Source organism: Watersipora subatra, chromosome 2 (genome assembly GCF_963576615.1).
Source record: "Watersipora subatra chromosome 2, tzWatSuba1.1, whole genome shotgun sequence".
NCBI lineage: Eukaryota > Metazoa > Bryozoa > Gymnolaemata > Cheilostomatida > Watersiporidae > Watersipora > Watersipora subatra.
Genome location: NC_088709.1, coordinates 38316752 through 38340501, shown reverse-complemented (window position 1 = coordinate 38340501; position 23750 = coordinate 38316752). Strand labels below are relative to the sequence as shown.

Sequence of the window (23750 nt, the reverse complement as noted above, 5' to 3'; positions counted from 1 at the left end):
AAGGTCAGCATAGTAGACAGTAGATTGGTAAAGTCAGCATAGTAGACAGTAGATTGGTAGGGTCAGCATAGTAGACAGTAGATTGGTAGGGTCAGCATAGTAGACAGTAGATTGGTAAGGTCAGCATAGTAGACAGTAGATTGGTAGGGTCAGCATAGTAGACAGTAGATTGGTAAGGTCAGCATAGTAGACAGTAGATTGGTAGGGTCAGCATAGTAGACAGTAGATTGGTAGGGTCAGCATAGTAGACAGTAGATTGGTAGGGTCAGCATAGTAGACAGTAGATTGGTAGGGTCAGCATAGTAGACAGTAGATTGGTAAGGTCAGCATAGTAGACAGTAGATTGGTAGGGTCAGCATAGTAGACAGTAGATTGGTAAGGTCAGCATAGTAGACAGTAGATTGGTAGGGTCAGCATAGTAGACAGTAGATTGGTAGGGTCAGCATAGTAGACAGTAGATTGGTAGGGTCAGCATAGTAGACAGTAGATTGGTAGGGTCAGCATAGTAGACAGTAGATTGGTAGGGTCAGCATAGTAGACAGTAGATTGGTAAGGTCAGCATAGTAGACAGTAGATTGGTAAAGTCAGCATAGTAGACAGTAGATTGGTAGGGTCAGCATAGTAGACAGTAGATTGGTAGGGTCAGCATAGTAGACAGTAGATTGGTAGGGTCAGCATAGTAGACAGTAGATTGGTAGGGTCAGCATAGTAGACAGTAGATTGGTAGGGTCAGCATAGTAGACAGTAGATTGGTAAGGTCAGCATAGTAGACAGTAGATTGGTAGGGTCAGCATAGTAGACAGTAGATTGGTAAGGTCAGCATAGTAGACAGTAGATTGGTAGGGTCAGCATAGTAGACAGTAGATTGGTAGGGTCAGCATAGTAGACAGTAGATTGGTAGGGTCAGCATAGTAGACAGTAGATTGGTAAGGTCAGCATAGTAGACAGTAGATTGGTAAAGTCAGCATAGTAGACAGTAGATTGGTAGGGTCAGCATAGTAGACAGTAGATTGGTAGGGTCAGCATAGTAGACAGTAGATTGGTAGGGTCAGCATAGTAGACAGTAGATTGGTAGGGTCAGCATAGTAGACAGTAGATTGGTAGGGTCAGCATAGTAGACAGTAGATTGGTAGGGTCAGCATAGTAGACAGTAGATTGGTAGGGTCAGCATAGTAGACAGTAGATTGGTAAGGTCAGCATAGTAGACAGTAGATTGGTAAAGTCAGCATAGTAGACAGTAGATTGGTAGGGTCAGCATAGTAGACAGTAGATTGGTAGGGTCAGCATAGTAGACAGTAGATTGGTAGGGTCAGCATAGTAGACAGTAGATTGGTAGGGTCAGCATAGTAGACAGTAGATTGGTAAGGTCAGCATAGTAGACAGTAGATTGGTAGGGTCAGCATAGTAGACAGTAGATTGGTAGGGTCAGCATAGTAGACAGTAGATTGGTAAGGTCAGCATAGTAGACAGTAGATTGGTAGGGTCAGCATAGTAGACAGTAGATTGGTAGGGTCAGCATAGTAGACAGTAGATTGGTAAGGTCAGCATAGTAGACAGTAGATTGGTAGGGTCAGCATAGTAGACAGTAGATTGGTAAGGTCAGCATAGTAGACAGTAGATTGGTAGGGTCAGCATAGTAGACAGTAGATTGGTAAGGTCAGCATAGTAGACAGTAGATTGGTAGGGTCAGCATAGTAGACAGTAGATTGGTAGGGTCAGCATAGTAGACAGTAGATTGGTAAGGTCAGCATAGTAGACAGTAGATTGGTAGGGTCAGCATAGTAGACAGTAGATTGGTAAGGTCAGCATAGTAGACAGTAGATTGGTAGGGTCAGCATAGTAGACAGTAGATTGGTAAGGTCAGCATAGTAGACAGTAGATTGGTAGGGTCAGCATAGTAGACAATAGATTGGTAAGGTCAGCATAGTAGACAGTAGATTGGTAGGGTCAGCATAGTAGACAGTAGATTGGTAGGGTCAGCATAGTAGACAGTAGATTGGTAAGGTCAGCATAGTAGACAGTAGATTGGTAGGGTCAGCATAGTAGACAGTAGATTGGTAGGGTCAGCATAGTAGACAGTAGATTGGTAGGGTCAGCATAGTAGACAGTAGATTGGTAAGGTCAGCATAGTAGACAGTAGATTGGTAAAGTCAGCATAGTAGACAGTAGATTGGTAGGGTCAGCATAGTAGACAGTAGATTGGTAGGGTCAGCATAGTAGACAGTAGATTGGTAGGGTCAACATAGTAGACAGTAGATTGGTAGGGTCAGCATAGTAGACAGTAGATTGGTAGGGTCAGCATAGTAGACAGTAGATTGGTAGGGTCAGCATAGTAGACAGTAGATTGGTAGGGTCAGCATAGTAGACAGTAGATTGGTAGGGTCAGCATAGTAGACAGTAGATTGGTAAGGTCAGCATAGTAGACAGTAGATTGGTAAAGTCAGCATAGTAGACAGTAGATTGGTAGGGTCAGCATAGTAGACAGTAGATTGGTAGGGTCAGCATAGTAGACAGTAGATTGGTAGGGTCAGCATAGTAGACAGTAGATTGGTAGGGTCAGCATAGTAGACAGTAGATTGGTAAGGTCAGCATAGTAGACAGTAGATTGGTAGGGTCAGCATAGTAGACAGTAGATTGGTAGGGTCAGCATAGTAGACAGTAGATTGGTAGGGTCAGCATAGTAGACAGTAGATTGGTAGGGTCAGCATAGTAGACAGTAGATTGGTAGGGTCAGCATAGTAGACAGTAGATTGGTAAGGGTCAGCATAGTAGACAGTAGATTGGTAAAGTCAGCATAGTAGACAGTAGATTGGTAGGGTCAGCATAGTAGACAGTAGATTGGTAGGGTCAGCATAGTAGACAGTAGATTGGTAGGGTCAGCATAGTAGACAGTAGATTGGTAAGGTCAGCATAGTAGACAGTAGATTGGTAGGGTCAGCATAGTAGACAGTAGATTGGTAGGGTCAGCATAGTAGACAGTAGATTGGTAAGGTCAGCATAGTAGACAGTAGATTGGTAGGGTCAGCATAGTAGACAGTAGATTGGTAGGGTCAGCATAGTAGACAGTAGATTGGTAAGGTCAGCATAGTAGACAGTAGATTGGTAGGGTCAGCATAGTAGATAGTAGATTGGTAGGGTCAGCATAGTAGACAGTAGATTGGTAAGGTCAGCATAGTAGACAGTAGATTGGTAGGGTCAGCATAGTAGACAGTAGATTGGTAAGGTCAGCATAGTAGACAGTAGATTGGTAGGGTCAGCATAGTAGACAGTAGATTGGTAAGGTCAGCATAGTAGACAGTAGATTGGTAGGGTCAGCATAGTAGACAGTAGATTGGTAGGGTCAGCATAGTAGACAGTAGATTGGTAGGGTCAGCATAGTAGACAGTAGATTGGTAGGGTCAGCATAGTAGACAGTAGATTGGTAAGGTCAGCATAGTAGACAGTAGATTGGTAGGGTCAGCATAGTAGACAGTAGATTGGTAGGGTCAGCATAGTAGACAGTAGATTGGTAAGGTCAGCATAGTAGACAGTAGATTGGTAGGGTCAGCATAGTAGACAGTAGATTGGTAAGGTCAGCATAGTAGACAGTAGATTGGTAGGGTCAGCATAGTAGACAGTAGATTGGTAAGGTCAGCATAGTAGACAGTAGATTGGTAGGGTCAGCATAGTAGACAGTAGATTGGTAGGGTCAGCATAGTAGACAGTAGATTGGTAAGGTCAGCATAGTAGACAGTAGATTGGTAGGGTCAGCATAGTAGACAGTAGATTGGTAAGGTCAGCATAGTAGACAGTAGATTGGTAGGGTCAGCATAGTAGACAGTAGATTGGTAAGGTCAGCATAGTAGACAGTAGATTGGTAGGGTCAGCATAGTAGACAATAGATTGGTAAGGTCAGCATAGTAGACAGTAGATTGGTAGGGTCAGCATAGTAGACAGTAGATTGGTAGGGTCAGCATAGTAGACAGTAGATTGGTAAGGTCAGCATAGTAGACAGTAGATTGGTAGGGTCAGCATAGTAGACAGTAGATTGGTAGGGTCAGCATAGTAGACAGTAGATTGGTAGGGTCAGCATAGTAGACAGTAGATTGGTAAGGTCAGCATAGTAGACAGTAGATTGGTAAAGGTCAGCATAGTAGACAGTAGATTGGTAGGGTCAGCATAGTAGACAGTAGATTGGTAGGGTCAGCATAGTAGACAGTAGATTGGTAGGGTCAGCATAGTAGACAGTAGATTGGTAGGGTCAGCATAGTAGACAGTAGATTGGTAGGGTCAGCATAGTAGACAGTAGATTGGTAGGGTCAGCATAGTAGACAGTAGATTGGTAGGGTCAGCATAGTAGACAGTAGATTGGTAGGGTCAGCATAGTAGACAGTAGATTGGTAAGGTCAGCATAGTAGACAGTAGATTGGTAAAGGTCAGCATAGTAGACAGTAGATTGGTAGGGTCAGCATAGTAGACAGTAGATTGGTAGGGTCAGCATAGTAGACAGTAGATTGGTAGGGTCAGCATAGTAGACAGTAGATTGGTAGGGTCAGCATAGTAGACAGTAGATTGGTAAGGTCAGCATAGTAGACAGTAGATTGGTAGGGTCAGCATAGTAGACAGTAGATTGGTAGGGTCAGCATAGTAGACAGTAGATTGGTAGGGTCAGCATAGTAGACAGTAGATTGGTAGGGTCAGCATAGTAGACAGTAGATTGGTAGGGTCAGCATAGTAGACAGTAGATTGGTAAGGTCAGCATAGTAGACAGTAGATTGGTAAAGTCAGCATAGTAGACAGTAGATTGGTAGGGTCAGCATAGTAGACAGTAGATTGGTAGGGTCAGCATAGTAGACAGTAGATTGGTAGGGTCAGCATAGTAGACAGTAGATTGGTAAGGTCAGCATAGTAGACAGTAGATTGGTAGGGTCAGCATAGTAGACAGTAGATTGGTAGGGTCAGCATAGTAGACAGTAGATTGGTAAGGTCAGCATAGTAGACAGTAGATTGGTAGGGTCAGCATAGTAGACAGTAGATTGGTAGGGTCAGCATAGTAGACAGTAGATTGGTAAGGTCAGCATAGTAGACAGTAGATTGGTAGGGTCAGCATAGTAGATAGTAGATTGGTAGGGTCAGCATAGTAGACAGTAGATTGGTAAGGTCAGCATAGTAGACAGTAGATTGGTAGGGTCAGCATAGTAGACAGTAGATTGGTAAGGTCAGCATAGTAGACAGTAGATTGGTAGGGTCAGCATAGTAGACAGTAGATTGGTAAGGTCAGCATAGTAGACAGTAGATTGGTAGGGTCAGCATAGTAGACAGTAGATTGGTAGGGTCAGCATAGTAGACAGTAGATTGGTAAGGTCAGCATAGTAGACAGTAGATTGGTAGGGTCAGCATAGTAGACAGTAGATTGGTAAGGTCAGCATAGTAGACAGTAGATTGGTAGGGTCAGCATAGTAGACAGTAGATTGGTAAGGTCAGCATAGTAGACAGTAGATTGGTAGGGTCAGCATAGTAGACAGTAGATTGGTAAGGTCAGCATAGTAGACAGTAGATTGGTAGGGTCAGCATAGTAGACAATAGATTGGTAAGGTCAGCATAGTAGACAGTAGATTGGTAGGGTCAGCATAGTAGACAGTAGATTGGTAAGGTCAGCATAGTAGACAGTAGATTGGTAGGGTCAGCATAGTAGACAGTAGATTGGTAAGGTCAGCATAGTAGACAGTAGATTGGTAGGGTCAGCATAGTAGACAGTAGATTGGTAGGGTCAGCATAGTAGACAGTAGATTGGTAGGGTCAGCATAGTAGACAGTAGATTGGTAGGGTCAGCATAGTAGACAGTAGATTGGTAGGGTCAGCATAGTAGACAGTAGATTGGTAGGGTCAGCATAGTAGACAGTAGATTGGTAGGGTCAGCATAGTAGACAGTAGATTGATAAGGTCAGCATAGTAGACAGTAGATTGGTAGGGTCAGCATAGTAGACAGTAGATTGGTAGGGTCAGCATAGTAGACAGTAGATTGGTAGGGTCAGCATAGTAGACAGTAGATTGGTAAGGTCAGAAAGGGGATTGATGAGAACTAAAGGCTGTCATATGCTCGGTTGGTAAAACAGACCTCTATGTGTTCATTGTCAAGTTTTGAGACAACTTAACTTCGACTAGAGACTGCTTACCATGAGCTAGTTAGCCAAAATTAACTTCTGTTGAACTAATAGCATTTCTACCTAGTAACTTACTGAGTGATTTTGTGCTATTTAGTTTCCTGATACTAAAGTCATGCGTTTATTAACAAATTATCAGACTGCAGCCGTAATAGTCAGGGATTTGGTATGATTACGTTTAATGGACCAATTCGTCCATTAGACATTTAGTCTAAAACCAATTCGTCAAATATGCCAATTAGCCTAATGATGGTACGTCTAAAATGGGTGTAAAGACAAGGGTAGAAATATAAGAAAACTTAAATAAGAGATTTGTATTTAGTACACTCAGGTAGAAATAACAAAAATTTTATTGAACCAAATGTAAATTCAGGTAATTTTTTGTACAAAAGATTTAAAAAATGCAAAAGTAAGATTTACTTTTTTTGTTGTTTTGGTAATTGGAGATTAGCTTAAAATTCCAATACGTGCAAAGTCTACCGGTATCTCCAACTGTTCATGCCATTTTCTAAGTTTTTCTGGCTTATTCGACAAGGAAAATAGCCACAGCTAGAATAAAGAATTCTGGCACAGCACTTCGACTAATCTGTATATTTGAATTTATCAGCATTAGACGAATGGTGTCATTGGACCAATCGTATCAATAAACGAGTTGGTTTTAGACCAATCGGCTTTGAGCTAGTCGTAATTAGACTAATCGTCCAGGACCGAATAGTTAGATAATCGGTGATACTGTTTAAGAGATTTGGCAGTCAAACCATCAACAGCGGGTCACAACTTCATATCTCCATCGATTGTAAGTTTCTCCTTCATGGCGCTATAACTTACAAGCAAGGTATTTCAGTCCACATATCTCATGTGCTGCCTCTTATGCGCTGCCTCTCATGTGCTGCCTCTCATATGCTGCCATAGTGTCACTACAAGTAAACAGAACGTGCTTTACAGATTGCTCATAGGTAAATCACGTTTCAACATTCGTTGCATTTATCTCAAGAGATTTGGTTTCAAAGGTTTTACCCCGCATCATGCGAAAGCAGCCTCAAGTCAACAAGCAGAGCTGATTCCCGACTTCCCACTGCTTGTGCATTATATTAAGATGAAGGTTTATGTCATCTATAAATATGCTTACATAAAGATTAATATTTTATACATAATATGGAATAATTATTATCACTATTAGGTTCACCCTTTATGCAGAAACAGGGCTGCAGGCACTGCTTGGGGAATATCTAGGGCTCTCATGCTCCCTGATTGCTGATTGACCGCATATACATGTAGTAGTCATAATAATGGTATATAAGGTAATGAAAGAAGCATTGATCCAAAGGCTATGTCTGGTGAGATCAAGCGATCTGGCCTTCCTGATGAATAGACTCTAGTCTTTGATGGTCGAGTCAGCGTGGAGCACTTTGAAAATATCTTGCTAGTCTCCAATCAACTGTAAACTAGTCTGGGCATCTCTGGTTATCTGCTGTTCCAACCGCTTGCGATGTTGGGGTAACAAAGGTTCCGACAATGTTCTTTGATTCTGGCAGCAGACTTTCAATAAATATAATTAACAATCAGTAATCGCTCATCTGTTACAGGGGGCTGTTTGGCAAACAAGGGTTCCAGTGTCAAAGTGAGTAGCCTTCCATTGTCCGCTTTCCATGCTTGCTCTCCACATTGCATCGCTGGTGCTACCCTCCACGTTGCATCGCTGGTGCTACCCTCCACGTTGCATCGCTGGTGCTACTCTCCACGTTGCATCGCTGGTAATACTCTCCACGTTGCATCGCTGGTGATACTCTCCACGTTGCATCGCTGGTGATACTCTCCACGTTGCATCGCTGGTGATACTCTCCACGTTGCATCACTGGTGCTACTCTCCACATTGCATCGCTGGTGCTATTCTCCACATTGCATCGCTGGTGCTACCCTCCATGTTGCATCGCTGGTGCTACCCTCCACGTTGCATTGCTGGTGATACTCTCAGCCTTTCTCAAGCTCTAGTTTTTGCTTTAACGACCTGATAAATTGACTTTCATTGTTAAGAGATTTGGGTAAATATGAAATAAAGAAGTGGGGCTAGTAATATATTAATATAAATCTCGTTATTTGTGCTGGGAATGTTGCAAATGAACATAATTTCTATTACAAGCAGCTTCTGCTGACAGTTGAAAAAGCATTCATTATTTTAAAAGTTGAAGTGTATGAAATCAATGAAAGAGAAGTCAAGTTACACAAATTTTTACGTATGCAGTAAAAACTCTGAGCCGGCAATGAATTTGTATACATTATAAGCTAGCATAATCAGACCCTCTCTAGCATACTAGTGCAATGATAGCCTCTGCTCCATATACAAACCTGTAAGTATTCTAGAGGCTATCATAACTCCAAAATAGGAAGCGAATTTGCCATCAGCTGTCATGCTGTCAGCTGCCAGCTGTCAGACCTTTACAGCTTCCCTAGTATATATGAAACAAAAGTCACTTCTACTATTAGTTCTAGATTATCTAAGAACTTATTGATTGTATAATAAATTATTTGCTCATTCTTATTAAAAACCCATTTAAAACTTAGCAGCTGTGTGTGTATAGATTTTGTTGGTTGTTAAATTATTACAATAATGACATGAGGTGGCTTATAATGAATGCAAAGGTCATATCTGTTAAACCTAAGAGACGTGTGCTATTATCAAAGTGTTTGTAATCTCACCAGCAAAGTAAGTTGACCCTTTTTCTAGTATCTAACAAATGTAAATATGTGTGTGAGAACTAATGATATACAGACCTCATGGGTGCTGTATATCATTGGTGAGAACGCAGCAGAGCTACAAATAGTATAACTACTAGTGGTACAACAGCTGGTAGTACAACTTCTAATAGTATACCTGTTAGTAACATAACTGTTGGTGCCTCCAGCTAAAATTATTTGCGGACATCATTTAAAATTTAGACAAGTTGTCTGCCCATGCCGTTTTTGCTAATGCATATCATTAGCTGCTGCTGCCCCTTGCAAGAGTCAAATTGTATTCTTTCCAAGCAAGTCCGGTCAAAACTGAGCTGACCAAGATATTTAGGCTACTAAGCGATAAGTTTTCAACAAAGCAAAAAAAATCAATACAGCACAACACACTTGGATGCGTATTTTTTATAATTGCTTACAGAACAGCTCAAATCAACAGAGCTCCAATGCCTCTGGGTCTCACTTGTATTGTCAGTTGTATCAATGCCATGCAGGCATGTTAGCATGCAGCAAGTGCTGCAATGATATGACAGTGTTGATTAATTGTTCATCTAACTTTTCCTTATCTCATTCCGCATCAATAACAGCAAAACAGTAGAATCAAGTATTTCAGTGCGTGTGCAACATATTCTACAGTGTAAACTGAATGACTTCGCTTGTGACAGACAGGACAGACAGACAGACGAGGTCTCGAGGTTCAATCAAGTCTTTATTTCTTGCAGATTTTTAATATCTTACCTGCCCCTGGGAAGTTGCTGAAAATTCAAATGGGTTACTATAACCAATTAAAAATTCTAGAGTTTTTATGTGAGAAGCAGAGTGCCCTATGCTTAATTAGGTAAATAACAGCGCATTAAAGATGCTACCTTAGCAACACCTTGCTTACCTTGACAACAAGTCTTTGAATGGCGCTGCGGCAGCATGCTGCCAAACAGAGACGAATGTCATTAGTTCACATCCTGCTTGTAGCAACCTTTCATCTCAGACTGTAATCATGGCTGAAGAGGGTGACACACATCGAGTGAAGAAGTAAACGCGCGTGTTGACCTATTAATGTTGACCTATTAATGTTGACCTATTAATATAATATATAGAGTTCTAGAGTTTGAGAAGATTTCAAAAAGTATTTTGGTGCTTTTTTGAAGAGAAACTAGAATTGATGACTAATGAGATCCAAGCAATGCTTAAGAGGCCTGTAAGCCAGCAAACACTTTATAACTAAAAGTTGATTTTACTGTAAACTGAATCTGAGATCTGGTGACACAAAGGAAAACAGTCTTATGAACTGCTAATTATTTAAATGTGAAGGAAGTGATGTCTGGTTTTAAAGAAAACAGGCATCACAATAGAACTTAATTTATTTCCAGGAATGACTGATTGGATATAATGAAATGGAGAAATCTTGCTACAGTCTGCAATCTTTCTGCTACCCATCATCTTTATATACTTTCCCTCTATCAAAAAATACATGTTGATGAGATATAAAAACCTGAATCAATTTTGATTATGTAAACTGGCAAGATTTGCAGGCACTGCTACTAATGACTCAACACAAAAGATAGGACAACTCTGGTATAGCAGTGTGCTTTAACCAAGCTATGAATTTCAAAGGTTTTGCAACTCTATTTAGAGTCATGAGAGTAACTTAGGCTAAATATTAGTAACTAAGGCTAAATAGTAGTAACTAACGCTAAATATTAGTAACTAAGGCTAAATAGTAGTAACTATCGCTAAATATTAGTAACTAAGGCTAAATAGTAGTAACTAACGCTAAATATTAGTAACTAAGGCTAAATAGTAAAACAGCAGTGATGTTTGCAAGTGAACAAAGCAGCAATTTGATTCTCAGGACTGGTGAATAATTATCCAAGGTCAATGTCAGCGCCGATGTAGGCCTACTTAAACATAATACACTGAACACAAAGGAAAGCAAGAATAGTATGAATTATTTATTAGACAATTTTTAATAATTTCAAAAGGAAAAAATTGCATTGATTTGATTTGCTTTAGACATGACATGACTCATGCCCTAATTCTCAAGGGAAAGTGAAAGTTTATGTGTCCAATATGCGGGAGTTGGCGTCTCTTGAACATACACACTGCCACTACATTAAAAAATTTTTGTTCAACTTTTTTCAATTTTCATCAAAAATTGCCCATAATGTGTTTTGTTGATAAATCTCTTCATCTCTTCATCTCTGCTGGTACAGCGCTTGATGCTCATGCAATGCATGTTAGATAGCTAGAGGTGAATGCTATACGTATATCTTAGATAGCTAGAGGTGAATGCTATACGTATATCTTTTAGCATGTATGTTCACGGTACACAAACGATGCCACGAGTTTGTGGGCTTCAACTGCCCAGGGGCTGACCAAGGCGCTGACACTGATGTAAGTAGCTTTAGCCATGATAACCTTTTTGGTAAGATCTTTTTGCATGTCTTATTCAATCTTAGGCAGGTTGTTTTGTTAACGGAGTTTACCTCTCTTACTCAATCAAATAGTTGCACAAGTTTCTTGAATTTCTTTAATGATTCTTGGTAACTCGTACTAAATAGAAAGGGACTGATTACTCGTACTAAATAGAAGGAGACTGATTACTTGTACTAAATAGAAAGGAACTGATTACTCGTACTAAATAGAAGGGGACTGATTACTCGTACTAAATAGAAGGGGACTGATTACTCGTACTAAATAGAAGGGGACTGATTACTCGTACTAAATAGAAGGGAACTGATTACTAGTACTAAATAGAAAGGGACTGATTACTCGTACTAAATAGAAGGGGACTGATTACTCGTACTAAATAGAAGGGAACTGATTACTCGTACTAAATAGAAGGGAACTGATTACTAGTACTAAATAGAAAGGGACTGATTACTCATACTAAATAGAAGGGGACTGATTACTCGTAGTAAATAGAAGGGGACTGATTACTCGTACTAAATAGAAGGGGACTGATTACTCGTACTAAATAAAAGGGGACTGATTACTCGTACTAAATAGAAGGGGACTGATTACTCGTACTAAATAGAAGGGAACTGATTACTCGTACTAAATAGAAGGGAACTGATTACTCATGCTAAATAGAAGGGAACTGATTACTCATGCTAAATAGAAGGGAACTGATTACTAGTACTAAATAGTAGAGAACTGATTACTCGTACTAAATAAAACGTACCCTAATTTTGAATTAGTAACAGCGTATTTATATGAATGTTTATTATGTACTCCTTTGATGGTGATTTAGAAAGCTCAATCAGGCTATACTGACCCATATTTTAACAAATCCAAATGAAATACAAACAAACCAACAAACTTATTTATATAATTGTCCTATCTTGTGTAGGGAATGGAAATAGCCTGAGACTTGCAGAACTTTATTAGAAGTACCCTAAACTCAGTTTGTAGATTTTTACGTAAAAAAATCTAAAGCTATTCATGTAAGAAAACTTAAGGTTAATCAGCGAAAACCTAAGGCTAATCAGTGAAAACCTAAAGCTAATAAGTGAAAACCTAAGGCTAATAAGTGAAAACCTAAAGCTAATCAATGAAAACCTCAGTCTAGTCAGTAAAAACCTAAGGGTAATCACTGAGCGAATGAGGTTGTCTCGAGATAAGCAGTGCAAGACAACAACTTGTGAAAGAATGAGCATAGAATACCTCATCAACTCAAACCGCTTAAGATTTGCTGGTTTAAAAATCTCTGAAAAGCTCATTGTAATATTCCTTGTTAGAATCTGTTTATAATCTTTAGCTATGGAATTTAAGAGGGTTGAAAAACAAAAAGATAAAAAAGAAGACTGCAACAGTTTGATGTGACACAAAAAGCCCTGAGCTCCAAGACGACTCCTTGAGCCTCGAGAAGTAACATTTTTTCACTATGTGATTGTAACAGAATTAAATTTAGATTCATTTTTCATTCTTTATTTTTTGTAAAATGACATGCTCAAATACTGTCAACTATACATTTTAATGCTGACAGATTGGATATTGTATTAACAAGTGCTGTAATAATAATAAAGTTTTTTAAGGTTTTAGTTAAAATATGGTTTTATGTGTTTATTTTCATTATATTTAAGTTTTATGTAAAGAATTAAAAATTACATGTAACTAGCAATGTGCAACCAGTTATTCAGGTTGAAAGGACAACCCCGCACTTTGGTCCATATTACCAGTTTGTACTTACTAAGCAGACGAGCTTCTATTAGATAATTAGAAGATCATTTGCTAAAAATGATGCTTTTCACTCCACTCAAAGATTGTTTCAGGAGCACATTACTCCAAATTCAAACTAGTATTTCACATGACCACTTTCAGAAATTGTAAAATTTCTTACAGACTTTCTCAGTGATTAAAATTACTCTATGGCTAGTTTGTTAAATACTTGGCAACTTTAGAGGTCGAGATCTTATGAATAAACTCTCTAACTGCAATTATCCTATTGCAAAACTTAAAATCGTTTAAAAAATGAAGTTAAAAGTGCTTGGTAGTTAGCCAAGTCGAATAAGTAAACTTCTCGTATAAATATGATTATTATCTTCTGTCAAGTTGCTTCTCATTGCCTACTTGCAGCTCCCTAGTCAGGTAAGTTTCTCTATTTATAACTTGTCAGCGCTTCTCTTCAGGACTAATCTGATTCCTTGCTATGCACTCTGCCGCCCCTCTATGCCGCCCCATACAAATTCCAAAATATGCAGTGAGAGTAGATGAAACAAGGCTAACAAAGCCTTTTTTGCTGTTACTTTCTCATGTAATTTTTTTAACAAATGTCACATAACTTGTGGTATAACAATTTAAGGTGAAATGGGCTTGCTTGTTAAAATATGTCGCAAAAACTCATTTTTTTAAACACTCTCACATAGGTAATCACAATTTTAACTGAAAAATGAATTCAAGCTAATAAAGCTTTTGTGCAATAAAATTTGCAAAACTGCCAAAAGACTACTACTTTAGTGTATCATATTTTTATAAAACACAAGATTTTGTGAAGAGCTAGGCTGACCATGCAGAAACGTTGATCTTCACGCAATAATACTAAGTGGAGACAAGTACCGGTTAATCCCCATGCAATAATACTAAGGGGAGACAAGTACCGGTTAATCCTCACGCAATAATACTAAGGGGAGACAAATACCGGTTAATCCTCACACAATAATACTAAGGGGAGACAAGTACCTGATTATAAATCGAGTATTATGTGAAAAATATCTACCTTTAATTGATAGTTTTTAGAATGTTTGTATTATATTGTTAGTTATAAAAATTTTCTTGTTATATTGTTAGTTATAATAACCTTTATGTTATATTATTAGTTATGAAAATTTAGTTATAAAAATGTTTATGCTATATTGTTAGTTATAATAATGTTTATGTTGTATTGGTAGTTATAATAGTGTTTATGTTGTATTGGTAGTTACATTATATTGGTATTATTTTGGTAGTTTTAAGTACGAGCCCAAAATTTAAACACTCATTTGGAAAATTATGAACTGTTTGCACTGTTTGAATGAATTGAACTGTAAGACTTCAAGTGACGGTAGAAAGCTCTTTGGTGCTAAGATTTCACTGTGCTATAAGAAGGCAGATGAAAACACAATTGTATGGCGCCTTACAGTGCCTCGCGTTGCGCGTTCACAACTCGAGTTGTACAACTCGAGTTGCCGAATTGCACAACTCGGCCTGGGTTTATGATTAACTCGAGTTGTGTTATACGCAAAACTAACAAGGGTTTGTAAAAAGCAAAGTGAGTAATTGGGGTATCTCATTTACAGAACATTTACAGAAATTTAATAATAATAGTTTAAATATATAGACACATTTAAATTATATATATACGTGTATATATTGGCGATATTTGCGCATATTTATTTCTATAAATATAATGAGACAAAAACAATTGTAGAATGTAAAAAGCAAACTAAAAAACAATCTATGTGGTAGGTAGGCCACTTCTTTTTCAAATGAAAAAAGAGTTATCTTTCTAGAACCTGACAAGAAACTGAATGAACACCGAAAATGAACATAGAAATTATTTCAACGGCGTTTAATGATGCACCAAAATAAATTTCATACATAGAAAATATAGCTAGAGAAAATGAAATGATGAGATGTTCTGAAGCCGAGTTGTTGAACTCGAGTTGCTGTTAAAAGAACTCGGCTTGGATTTTTGATGAACTCGAGTTGTGTAACTCGAGTTGTACAACTCGAGTTGCAAACTCGGCGCAGTATAATTCGCTATTAGCTTTAGTTTTACAGTACATACATAGTTTAATTTCTATTAGCTAACGGGTGCCTATTTTTCTACCATTGTTAATATAACCAGATCTACGGTTATGCTACCGTAATACCAATATATTGCAACTTACTTTTGAAAAGTCGCATTGCGTGTTCACAACTCGAGTTGTGCAACTCGAGTTGTGAACGCGCAACGCGAGGCACTGTAAGGCGCCATACGATTGCGCTGTTCGTATTAGCTGAAAACTGAGGTATCAAATGGACATCAACTTCAAATATGTAAAACACAAGCAGTCAGCTATGTTAAGCTTTTGCCTCACTTATATCCTAAATATTTTGAACACGTTTTCCTTCCCTTCACCTCTCTTTACCTTTTCTAGATCATGTAAATCTTCACAGTATGTATATACATGTACAACTGTAATGTTTGAAAACATGAAAAGATGCCTGTTTAGCCTCTGCAAAAAGACCTATATGTATATGTTGTTGGCATAAACTTTGTTGTTGTTAAATTGACTTACATGTAGATAATCGTAGAATGTATTGAGTAGCATAACAAAGATATATTATGAGCCAGTGAAAAGCAGAGATAGCTGGATCTTTTGTTCCAGCTTCTTGCAACACAGTTCACCTGATGATGCAAGATATATTTACCACCGAGACACGGTAACTAGGCAATCGCTTGAGTATTGCATATGCGAGTGACTTTGCTGTCAAATATTGCACATAATTTTGTTACCAATTAAATGCTAGATGAATATGTTGGTAGCGAAATCCTATTCACACTTAATTTCAGCCTTCGAATTTGGGTACCGTGCTTGAACAATTTTGCACGAGTTTTCAAGGCTACATATCTGTGTTATCATCTAATCTATACATAGCTACAAAAGAGAAGATTATACACGCAAGAAGCTATAGAAACATTTTTGTCTGGCCGCAGTAACCTACAAGATTTTGGTTGACTCAATATCATGTGGGTTGACTCAGTATTATGTGGGTTGACGAAGATACTATGTGGGTTGACTCAATATTATGTGGGTTGACTCAATATTATGTGGGTTGACTCAATATTATGTGGGTTGACGAAGATACTATGTGGGTTGATGAAGCTATTATGTGGGTTGATGAAGATATTATGTGGGTTGATGAAGATATTATGTGGGTTGATGAAAATATTATGTGGGTTGATGAAGATATTATGTGAGTTGATGAAGATATTATGTGGGTTGATGAAGATATTACGTGGGTTGATGAAGATATTATGTGGGTTGATGAAGATATTATGTGGGTTGATGAAGATATTATGTGGGTTGATGAAGATATTATTATGATGATAGTTCAGGTTTACTAGGTGATAGCTCTCAGATGACATGGTGCTCAGGTTTACTAGGTGATAGTTCTCAGATGACATGGGGCTCAGGTTTACTAGTGTTAGTTCTCAGATGACATGGTGCTCAGGTTTACTAGTGTTAGTTCTCAGATGACATAGTGCTCAGGTTTACTAGGTGTTAGTTTTCAGATGACATGGTGCTCAGGTTTACTAGTGTTAGTTCTCAGATGACATGATGCTCAGGTTTACTAGTGTTAGTTCTCAGATGACATGGTGCTCAGGTTTACTAGTGTTAGTTCTCAGATGACATGGTGCTCAGGTTTACTAGTGTTAGTTCTCAGATGACATGGTGCTCAGGTTTACTAGTGTTAGTTCTCAGATGACATGGTGCTCAGGTTTACTAGGTGATAGTTCTCAGATGACATGGTGCTCAGGTTTACTAGTGTTAGTTCTCAGATGACATGATGCTCAGGTTTACTAGTGTTAGTTCTCAGATGACATGGTGCTCAGGTTTACTAGTGTTAGTTCTCAGATGACATGGTGCTCAGGTTTACTAGTGTTAGTTCTCAGATGACATGGTGCTCAGGTTTACTAGGTGATAGTTCTCAGATGACATGGTGCTCAGGTTTACTAGTGTTAGTTCTCAGATGACATGGTGCTCAGGTTTACTAGTGTTAGTTCCCAGATGACATGGTGCTCAGGTTTACTAGGTGATAGTTCTCAGATGACATGGTGCTCAGGTTTACTAGTGTTAGTTCTCAGATGACATGATGCTCAGGTTTACTAGTGTTAGTTCTCAGATGACATGGTGCTCAGGTTTACTAGTGTTAGTTCTCAGATGACATGGTGCTCAGGTTTACTAGGTGATAGTTCTCAGATGACATGGTGCTCAGGTTTACTAGTGTTAGTTTTCAGATGACATGGTGCTCAGGTTTACTAGTGTTTGCTGAAGAACTAAGTTGTTTTTGACATCCTAACCAGAAGCAACGCATAATTCTGTTTTCTATTACTTTTGTTGTAGGTATAACCGTACATAAAATCATGAATGACAGGTGCACTCATTCGCTTTAAATTGAACTTACTCTTTGCAGTATGTTAACCCACACAAGTTTAAGGAACACACCTACTCCAGCCCAACCTTCTGCAACCAATGTGGCTCTCTCTTAGCAGGCCTCATGCACCAAGGTCTTAAATGCAGTGGTATGTCTTTACACTTGTCTAACACTATGTCTAACACTTTACTTACATGTATGTCTAGATCTTTACCTTTAACAGGTTTCACTTTTATGACCCTTCTCTCTAGAGGTAACTTGTGATACTATGGCTCACTTATTAAATAACAGGTTTCACTTTAATTATCTTTCTCTCTAGAGGTAACTTGTGATACTATGGCTCACTTATTAAATAACAGGTTTCACTTTAATTATCTTTCTCTCTAGAGGTAACTTGTGATACTATAGCTCACTTATTAAATAACAGGTTTCACTTTAATGACCCTTCTCTCTAGAGGTAACTTGTGATACTATGGCTCACTTATTAAATAACAGGTTTCACTTTAATTATCTTTCTCTCTAGAGGTAACTTGTGATACTATAGCTCACTTATTAAATAACAGGTTTCACTTTAATGACCCTTCTCTCTAGAGGTAACTTGTGATACTATGGCTCACTTATTAAATAACAGGTTTCACTTTAATGACCCTTCTCTCTAGAGGTAACTTGTGATACTATAGCTCACTTATTAAATAACAGGTTTCACTTTAATTATCTTTCTCTCTAGAGGTAACTTGTGATACTATGGCTCACTCATTAAATAACAGGTTTCACTTTAATGACCCTTCTCTCTAGAGGTAACTTGTGATACTATGGCTCACTTATTAAATAACAGGTTTCACTTTAATGACCCTTCTCTCTAGAGGTAACTTGTGATACTATAGCTCACTTATTAAATAACAGGTTTCACTTTAATGACCCTTCTCTCTAGAGGTAACTTGTGATACTATAGCTCACTTATTAAATAACAGGTTTCACTTTAATGACCCTTCTCTCTAGAGGTAACTTGTGATACTATAGCTCACTTATTAAATAACAGGTTTCACTTTAATGACCCTTCTCTCTAGAGGTAACTTGTGATACTATGGCTCACTCATTAAATAACAGGTTTCTCTTTAATGACCCTTCTCTCTAGAGGTAACTTGTGATACTATGGCTCACTTATTAAATAACAGGTTTCACTTTAATTATCTTTCTCTCTAGAGGTAACTTGTGATACTATGGCTCACTCATTAAATAACAGGTTTCACTTTAATTATCTTTCTCTCTAGAGGTAACTTGTGATACTATAGCTCACTTATTAAATAACAGGTTTCACTTTAATTATCTTTCTCTCTAGAGGTAACTTGTGATACTATAGCTCACTTATTAAATAACAGGTTTCACTTTAATTATCTTTCTCTCTAGAGGTAACTTGTGATACTATGGCTCACTCATTAAATAACAGGTTTCACTTTAATGACCCTTCTCTCTAGAGGTAACTTGTGATACTATGGCTCACTCATTAAATAACAGGTTTCACTTTAATGACCCTTCTCTCTAGAGGTAACTTGTGATACTATGGCTCACTCATTAAATAACAGGTTTCACTTTAATGACCCTTCTCTCTAGAGGTAACTTGTGATACTATGGCTCACTTATTAAATAACAGGTTTCACTTTAATTATCTTTCTCTCTAGAGGTAACTTGTGATATTATGGCTCACTCATTAAATAACAGGTTTCACTTTAATTATCTTTCTCTCTAGAGGTAACTTGTGATACTATAGCTCACTTATTAAATAACAGGTTTCACTTTAATTATCTTTCTCTCTAGAGGTAACTTGTGATACTATGGCTCACTTATTAAATAACAGGTTTCACTTTAATTATCTTTCTCTCTAGAGGTAACTTGTGATACTATGGCTCACTATATAAATAACAGGTTTCACTTTAATTATCTTTCTCTCTAGAGGTAACTTGTGATACTATAGCTCACTTATTAAATAACAGGTTTCACTTTAATTATCTTTCTCTCTAGAGGTAACTTGTGATACTATGGCTCACTCATTAAATAACAGGTTTCACTTTAATTATCTTTCTCTCTAGAGGTAACTTGTGATACTATAGCTCACTTATTAAATAACAGGTTTCACTTTAATTATCTTTCTCTCTAGAGGTAACTTGTGATACTATGGCTCACTTATTAAATAACAGGTTTCACTTTAATTATCTTTCTCTCTAGAGGTAACTTGTGATACTATGGCTCACTTATTAAATAACAGGTTTCACTTTAATTATCTTTCTCTCTAGAGGTAACTTGTGATACTATAGCTCACTTATTAAATAACAGGTTTCACTTTAATTATCTTTCTCTCTAGAGGTAACTTGTGATACTATAGCTCACTTATTAAATAACAGGTTTCACTTTAATGACCCTTCTCTCTAGAGGTAACTTGTGATACTATGGCTCACTCATTAAATAACAGGTTTCTGTGGTTTCTGTTAACAGTTTAATTTTGCTAAAGTGGATGCAATCTAAACTACTCAGCAAGAAATAACTTTTCATATTCAGGCTGCTGTTCTATTCTTTCAGTCTTTTTATTTATATTTTAAGCTTGTGAGTTAAACATTCACAAGCGCTGCAAAATGTTGGTTCCTAGTCTATGCGGAGTGGACCACACAGAATTACGAGGAAGAATAAATCTAAGAGTCACTCACAGCCCAAAAGAGATTACAGTCCTTGGTGAGCTAAAGATAGATGCTTACATGACACTTTAATGTTTGACAGCTGCTCTATATTGGTGATCTATGAGTTGCTTGTGTCATAAGGGTTTGCTATTTTGTGAATATAATTGCTTTTGCCATAGCTTTTTACAGGTATTTGTGATGCAGTTTCTATTTTAAAATGAGCTACTATTCACAAAATTTTCAGTGCCTTGACAGTAAGCTAGCCTTGTCTTGTTGTAATAGCACTTCTATAAATCGCTGTAACTACAAGACACTACAGAGTATTGCCTTAAATTTTTCAATGGCGATGAAGTTAAAAGAGCACTCCGAGTTGCTTTCAAGGTCATATTTTATGCACATTGTTTGAACGTTGTCTACGAGAAAGGGTTATGATAGACAAAAAGTCTCGGAGAGTCTATGGAATTCATCAGGCTGTTAAAAGAGTTCAAGACACAATGGTTTTTAGGAGTAAAGTTGTGCAAGCCTACAGCACTCGCTCAAAATAGGTGAAAGAATGCAGATGTCTGTTGGAATAAATAAGAGACTGCAGGTCTTTGTTGTCATTAATAAGAGACTGCAGGTGTCTGTTGTCATTAATAAGAGACTGCAGGTGTCTGTTGTCATTAATAAGAGACTGCAGGTGTCTGTTGTCATTAATAAGAGACTGCAGGTGTCTGTTGGCATTAATAAAGGACTGCAGGTGTCTGTTGTCATTAATAGGAGACTGGAGGTGTCTGTTGTCATTAATAGGAGACTGCAGGTGTCTGTTGTCATTAATAAGGGACTGCAAGTGTCTGTTGTCATTAATAAGAGACTGCAGGTGTTTGTTGTCATGAGTAAGAGACTGCAGGTGTTTGTTGCATGCATAAAAGACTGCAGGTGTCGGTTGGCATAAATAGAAAACTGCAGGTCTCCATCGGCATGAATAAGAGACTGCAGGTGTCAGTTGGCAGATATGAATATTGCAGGTGTCTGTTGGCATAAATAACAGACTGCAGGTTTCTGGAAGCAGAGATAAGAGGTTACATGTGTCTGTTGGCATGAGTGAAGTCTGCAGGTGTCTGTTGGCATAAATAAGAGACTACAGGTGTCTGTTGGCATGGGTAAGAGAATGTGGGTGTCTGTTGTCATGGATAAGAGACTGCAGGTGTCTGTAGGCATAGATAAGAGACTGTAGGTGCCCATTGGCATAGATACAAAATTGTAGGTGTCTGTTAGCTTAGATAAAAGACTGCAGGTGTCTGTTGTCATGAGTAAGAGACTGCAGGTGTTTGTTGCATGGATAAAAGACTGCAGGTGTCTGTAGGCATAGATAAAAGACTTCAGGTGTCTGTTAGCATGAATAAGAAACTGCAAGTGTCTGTAGGCATAGATCAGAGACTGCAAGTGTCCATTGGCATAGATAAGATATTGTAGGTGTCTGTTAGCATGGATAAGAGACTGCAGGTGTCTGTTGGCATGGATAGAAAACTACAGGTGTCCGTCGGCATGAATAAGATACTGCAGGTGTCAGTTGGCATTGATATGAATATTGCAGGTGTCTGATGGCATGAATAACAGACTGCAGGTGTCTGTAAGCAGAGATAAGAGATCAAATGTGTCTGTTGGCATGGGTAAAGTCTGCAGGTGTCTGTAGGCATAGATAAGAGACTTCAGGTGTCTGTTAGCATGAATAAGAAACTGCAAGTGTCTGTAGGCATAGATAAGAGACTGCAGGTGTCCATTGGCATAGATAAGATATTGTAGGTGTCTGTTAGCATGGATAAAAGACTGCAGGTGTCTGTTGCCATGGATAAGAGACTGCAGGTGTCTGTTGGCATGGATAAAAGACTACAGGAAAGACTGTCAATACTTGTTCATAAATTTTTAAAGCTGTAAAGAGTTCAAGGGATAGCATAACAGGCTTTGGGAGGCTGCGGAGACCTGTAAGTTGGCGGTAGCGTGTGGAAGTCCATGAAAGCAGCGTTAGTGAGAAGAGTAAACGATTGTTGATGAGATGAGTAAGAAAGTTCTGGTGAGAAGACTCAAAAGTGTTACAGAGACTTCAAAAGCTTTAAACAGTACGAGGTCGCTAGTACAGTACTAGTACGAGGTCGCTAGTACAAGGTCGCTAGTACAGTACTAGTACGAGGTCGCTAGTACAGTACTAGTACGAGGTCGCTAGTACAGTACTAGTACGAAGTCGCTAGTACAGTACTAGTACGAGGTCGCTAGCGCAGTACTAGTACGAGGTCGCTAGGCTTTTGATGCACTGATGATCTACATTTCGACATATTTAATCAAGCGTAAGCAGCTCTAGTACAAAAGCATGACAACACTACTATTGGAAACAATGTTTTCTTATTTATTATGCTAGCTTCTCACTCTAACGCTGCTGTTAATACATGTAGTTAGCAGTCAATATAATAATCTTTCTTTACATCAACCTCATGGTAAGAATGATCTTTTCTGGTTGCAGTTCGATCAGCACGCAACCTCACACCTATGGATCCAAATGGGCTAGCAGACCCGTATGTCAAGATCAAGATGCTACACTCTGGAGACAGCCAGAGCAACGGGCACAACAAACAAGAAAAATGCAAATTCAAATCAAGGACAGTAAAATCCTCCCTTAATCCAGAATGGAACGAGACTTTTATGGTGTAAGTAGAAAACAAGATATTAAGTCTGCTAATGACTTTTAGGTCATGTACTAGCAACATTCTTGATTATGCTACTTGTGGACAACGCGCAGAGATAGCTACCAGCAGGGTATCTTTAGATCAGACTCAATTTATATTTGATGAAGACATTTCATACCTATAGAAATTCAATCGAATGCTAGCAATTTCTTTCTACCATCTACAAATTGAAAAGGGTAGCAGCGTTGTAGCAAAGTATGTGATTTCAATGTTAATTTAAACTGATGGAGTTTTTTGCTCTCTAAGCATGTCAAGAGCTTTTTTGAGCTGAGCGCTTAACTTATAAGTGTTAAGACCGCATTGCTATCGTGTAGCAATATAACCAAGGAGAACATGTCACAGAGGCTATCTGTAGAAGTTTGGGATTGGGATAGGACCTCCCGTAATGATTTCATGGGATCTCTGTCTTTTGGAGTCAGTGAGATTATGGATAATGAGCAAGCTTTAGACAGTTGGTACAAGTTGCTGAACCAGGAAGAAGGTTAGTTCAAGTAGTACACTAGTACCCGGCGAAGTGTCGTATTACCTGTATCTCTCGATCGATCGGCTATCGTCACTAACTGGGTTACTAAGTGTCGTATTACCTGTATCTCTCGATCGATCGACTATCTTCACTAACTGGGTTACTAAGTGTCGTATTACCTGTATCTCTCGACCGATCGGCTATCGTCACTAACTGGATTACTAAGTGTCGTATTACCTGTATCTCTCGATCGATCGACTATTGTCACTAACTGGGTTACTAAGTTTCGTATTACCTGTATCTCTCGATTGACTATTGTCACAAACTGGGTTACTAAGTGTCATATTACCTGTATCTCTCGATCGATCGATTATCGTCACTAACTGGGTTACTATAATGTCTACTAGAG

At 38.4% G+C, this 23750-nt stretch overlaps 1 protein-coding gene across 1 annotated transcript in view; it reads left to right on the top strand.

Annotated features, from left to right (window-relative positions):
• LOC137387593 (calcium-dependent protein kinase C-like) overlaps window positions 1-23750 on the top strand; it is a 59289-nt gene that overhangs the window by 20860 nt on the left and 14679 nt on the right. The window contains exons 2-7 of the mRNA XM_068074059.1: window positions 7730-7764; window positions 11179-11261; window positions 17529-17637; window positions 20085-20213; window positions 22656-22839; window positions 23193-23359. Coding sequence (XP_067930160.1) covers window positions 7730-7764; window positions 11179-11261; window positions 17529-17637; window positions 20085-20213; window positions 22656-22839; window positions 23193-23359 — 707 coding nt within the window. The remainder of the gene's footprint in view (window positions 1-7729; window positions 7765-11178; window positions 11262-17528; window positions 17638-20084; window positions 20214-22655; window positions 22840-23192; window positions 23360-23750) is intronic.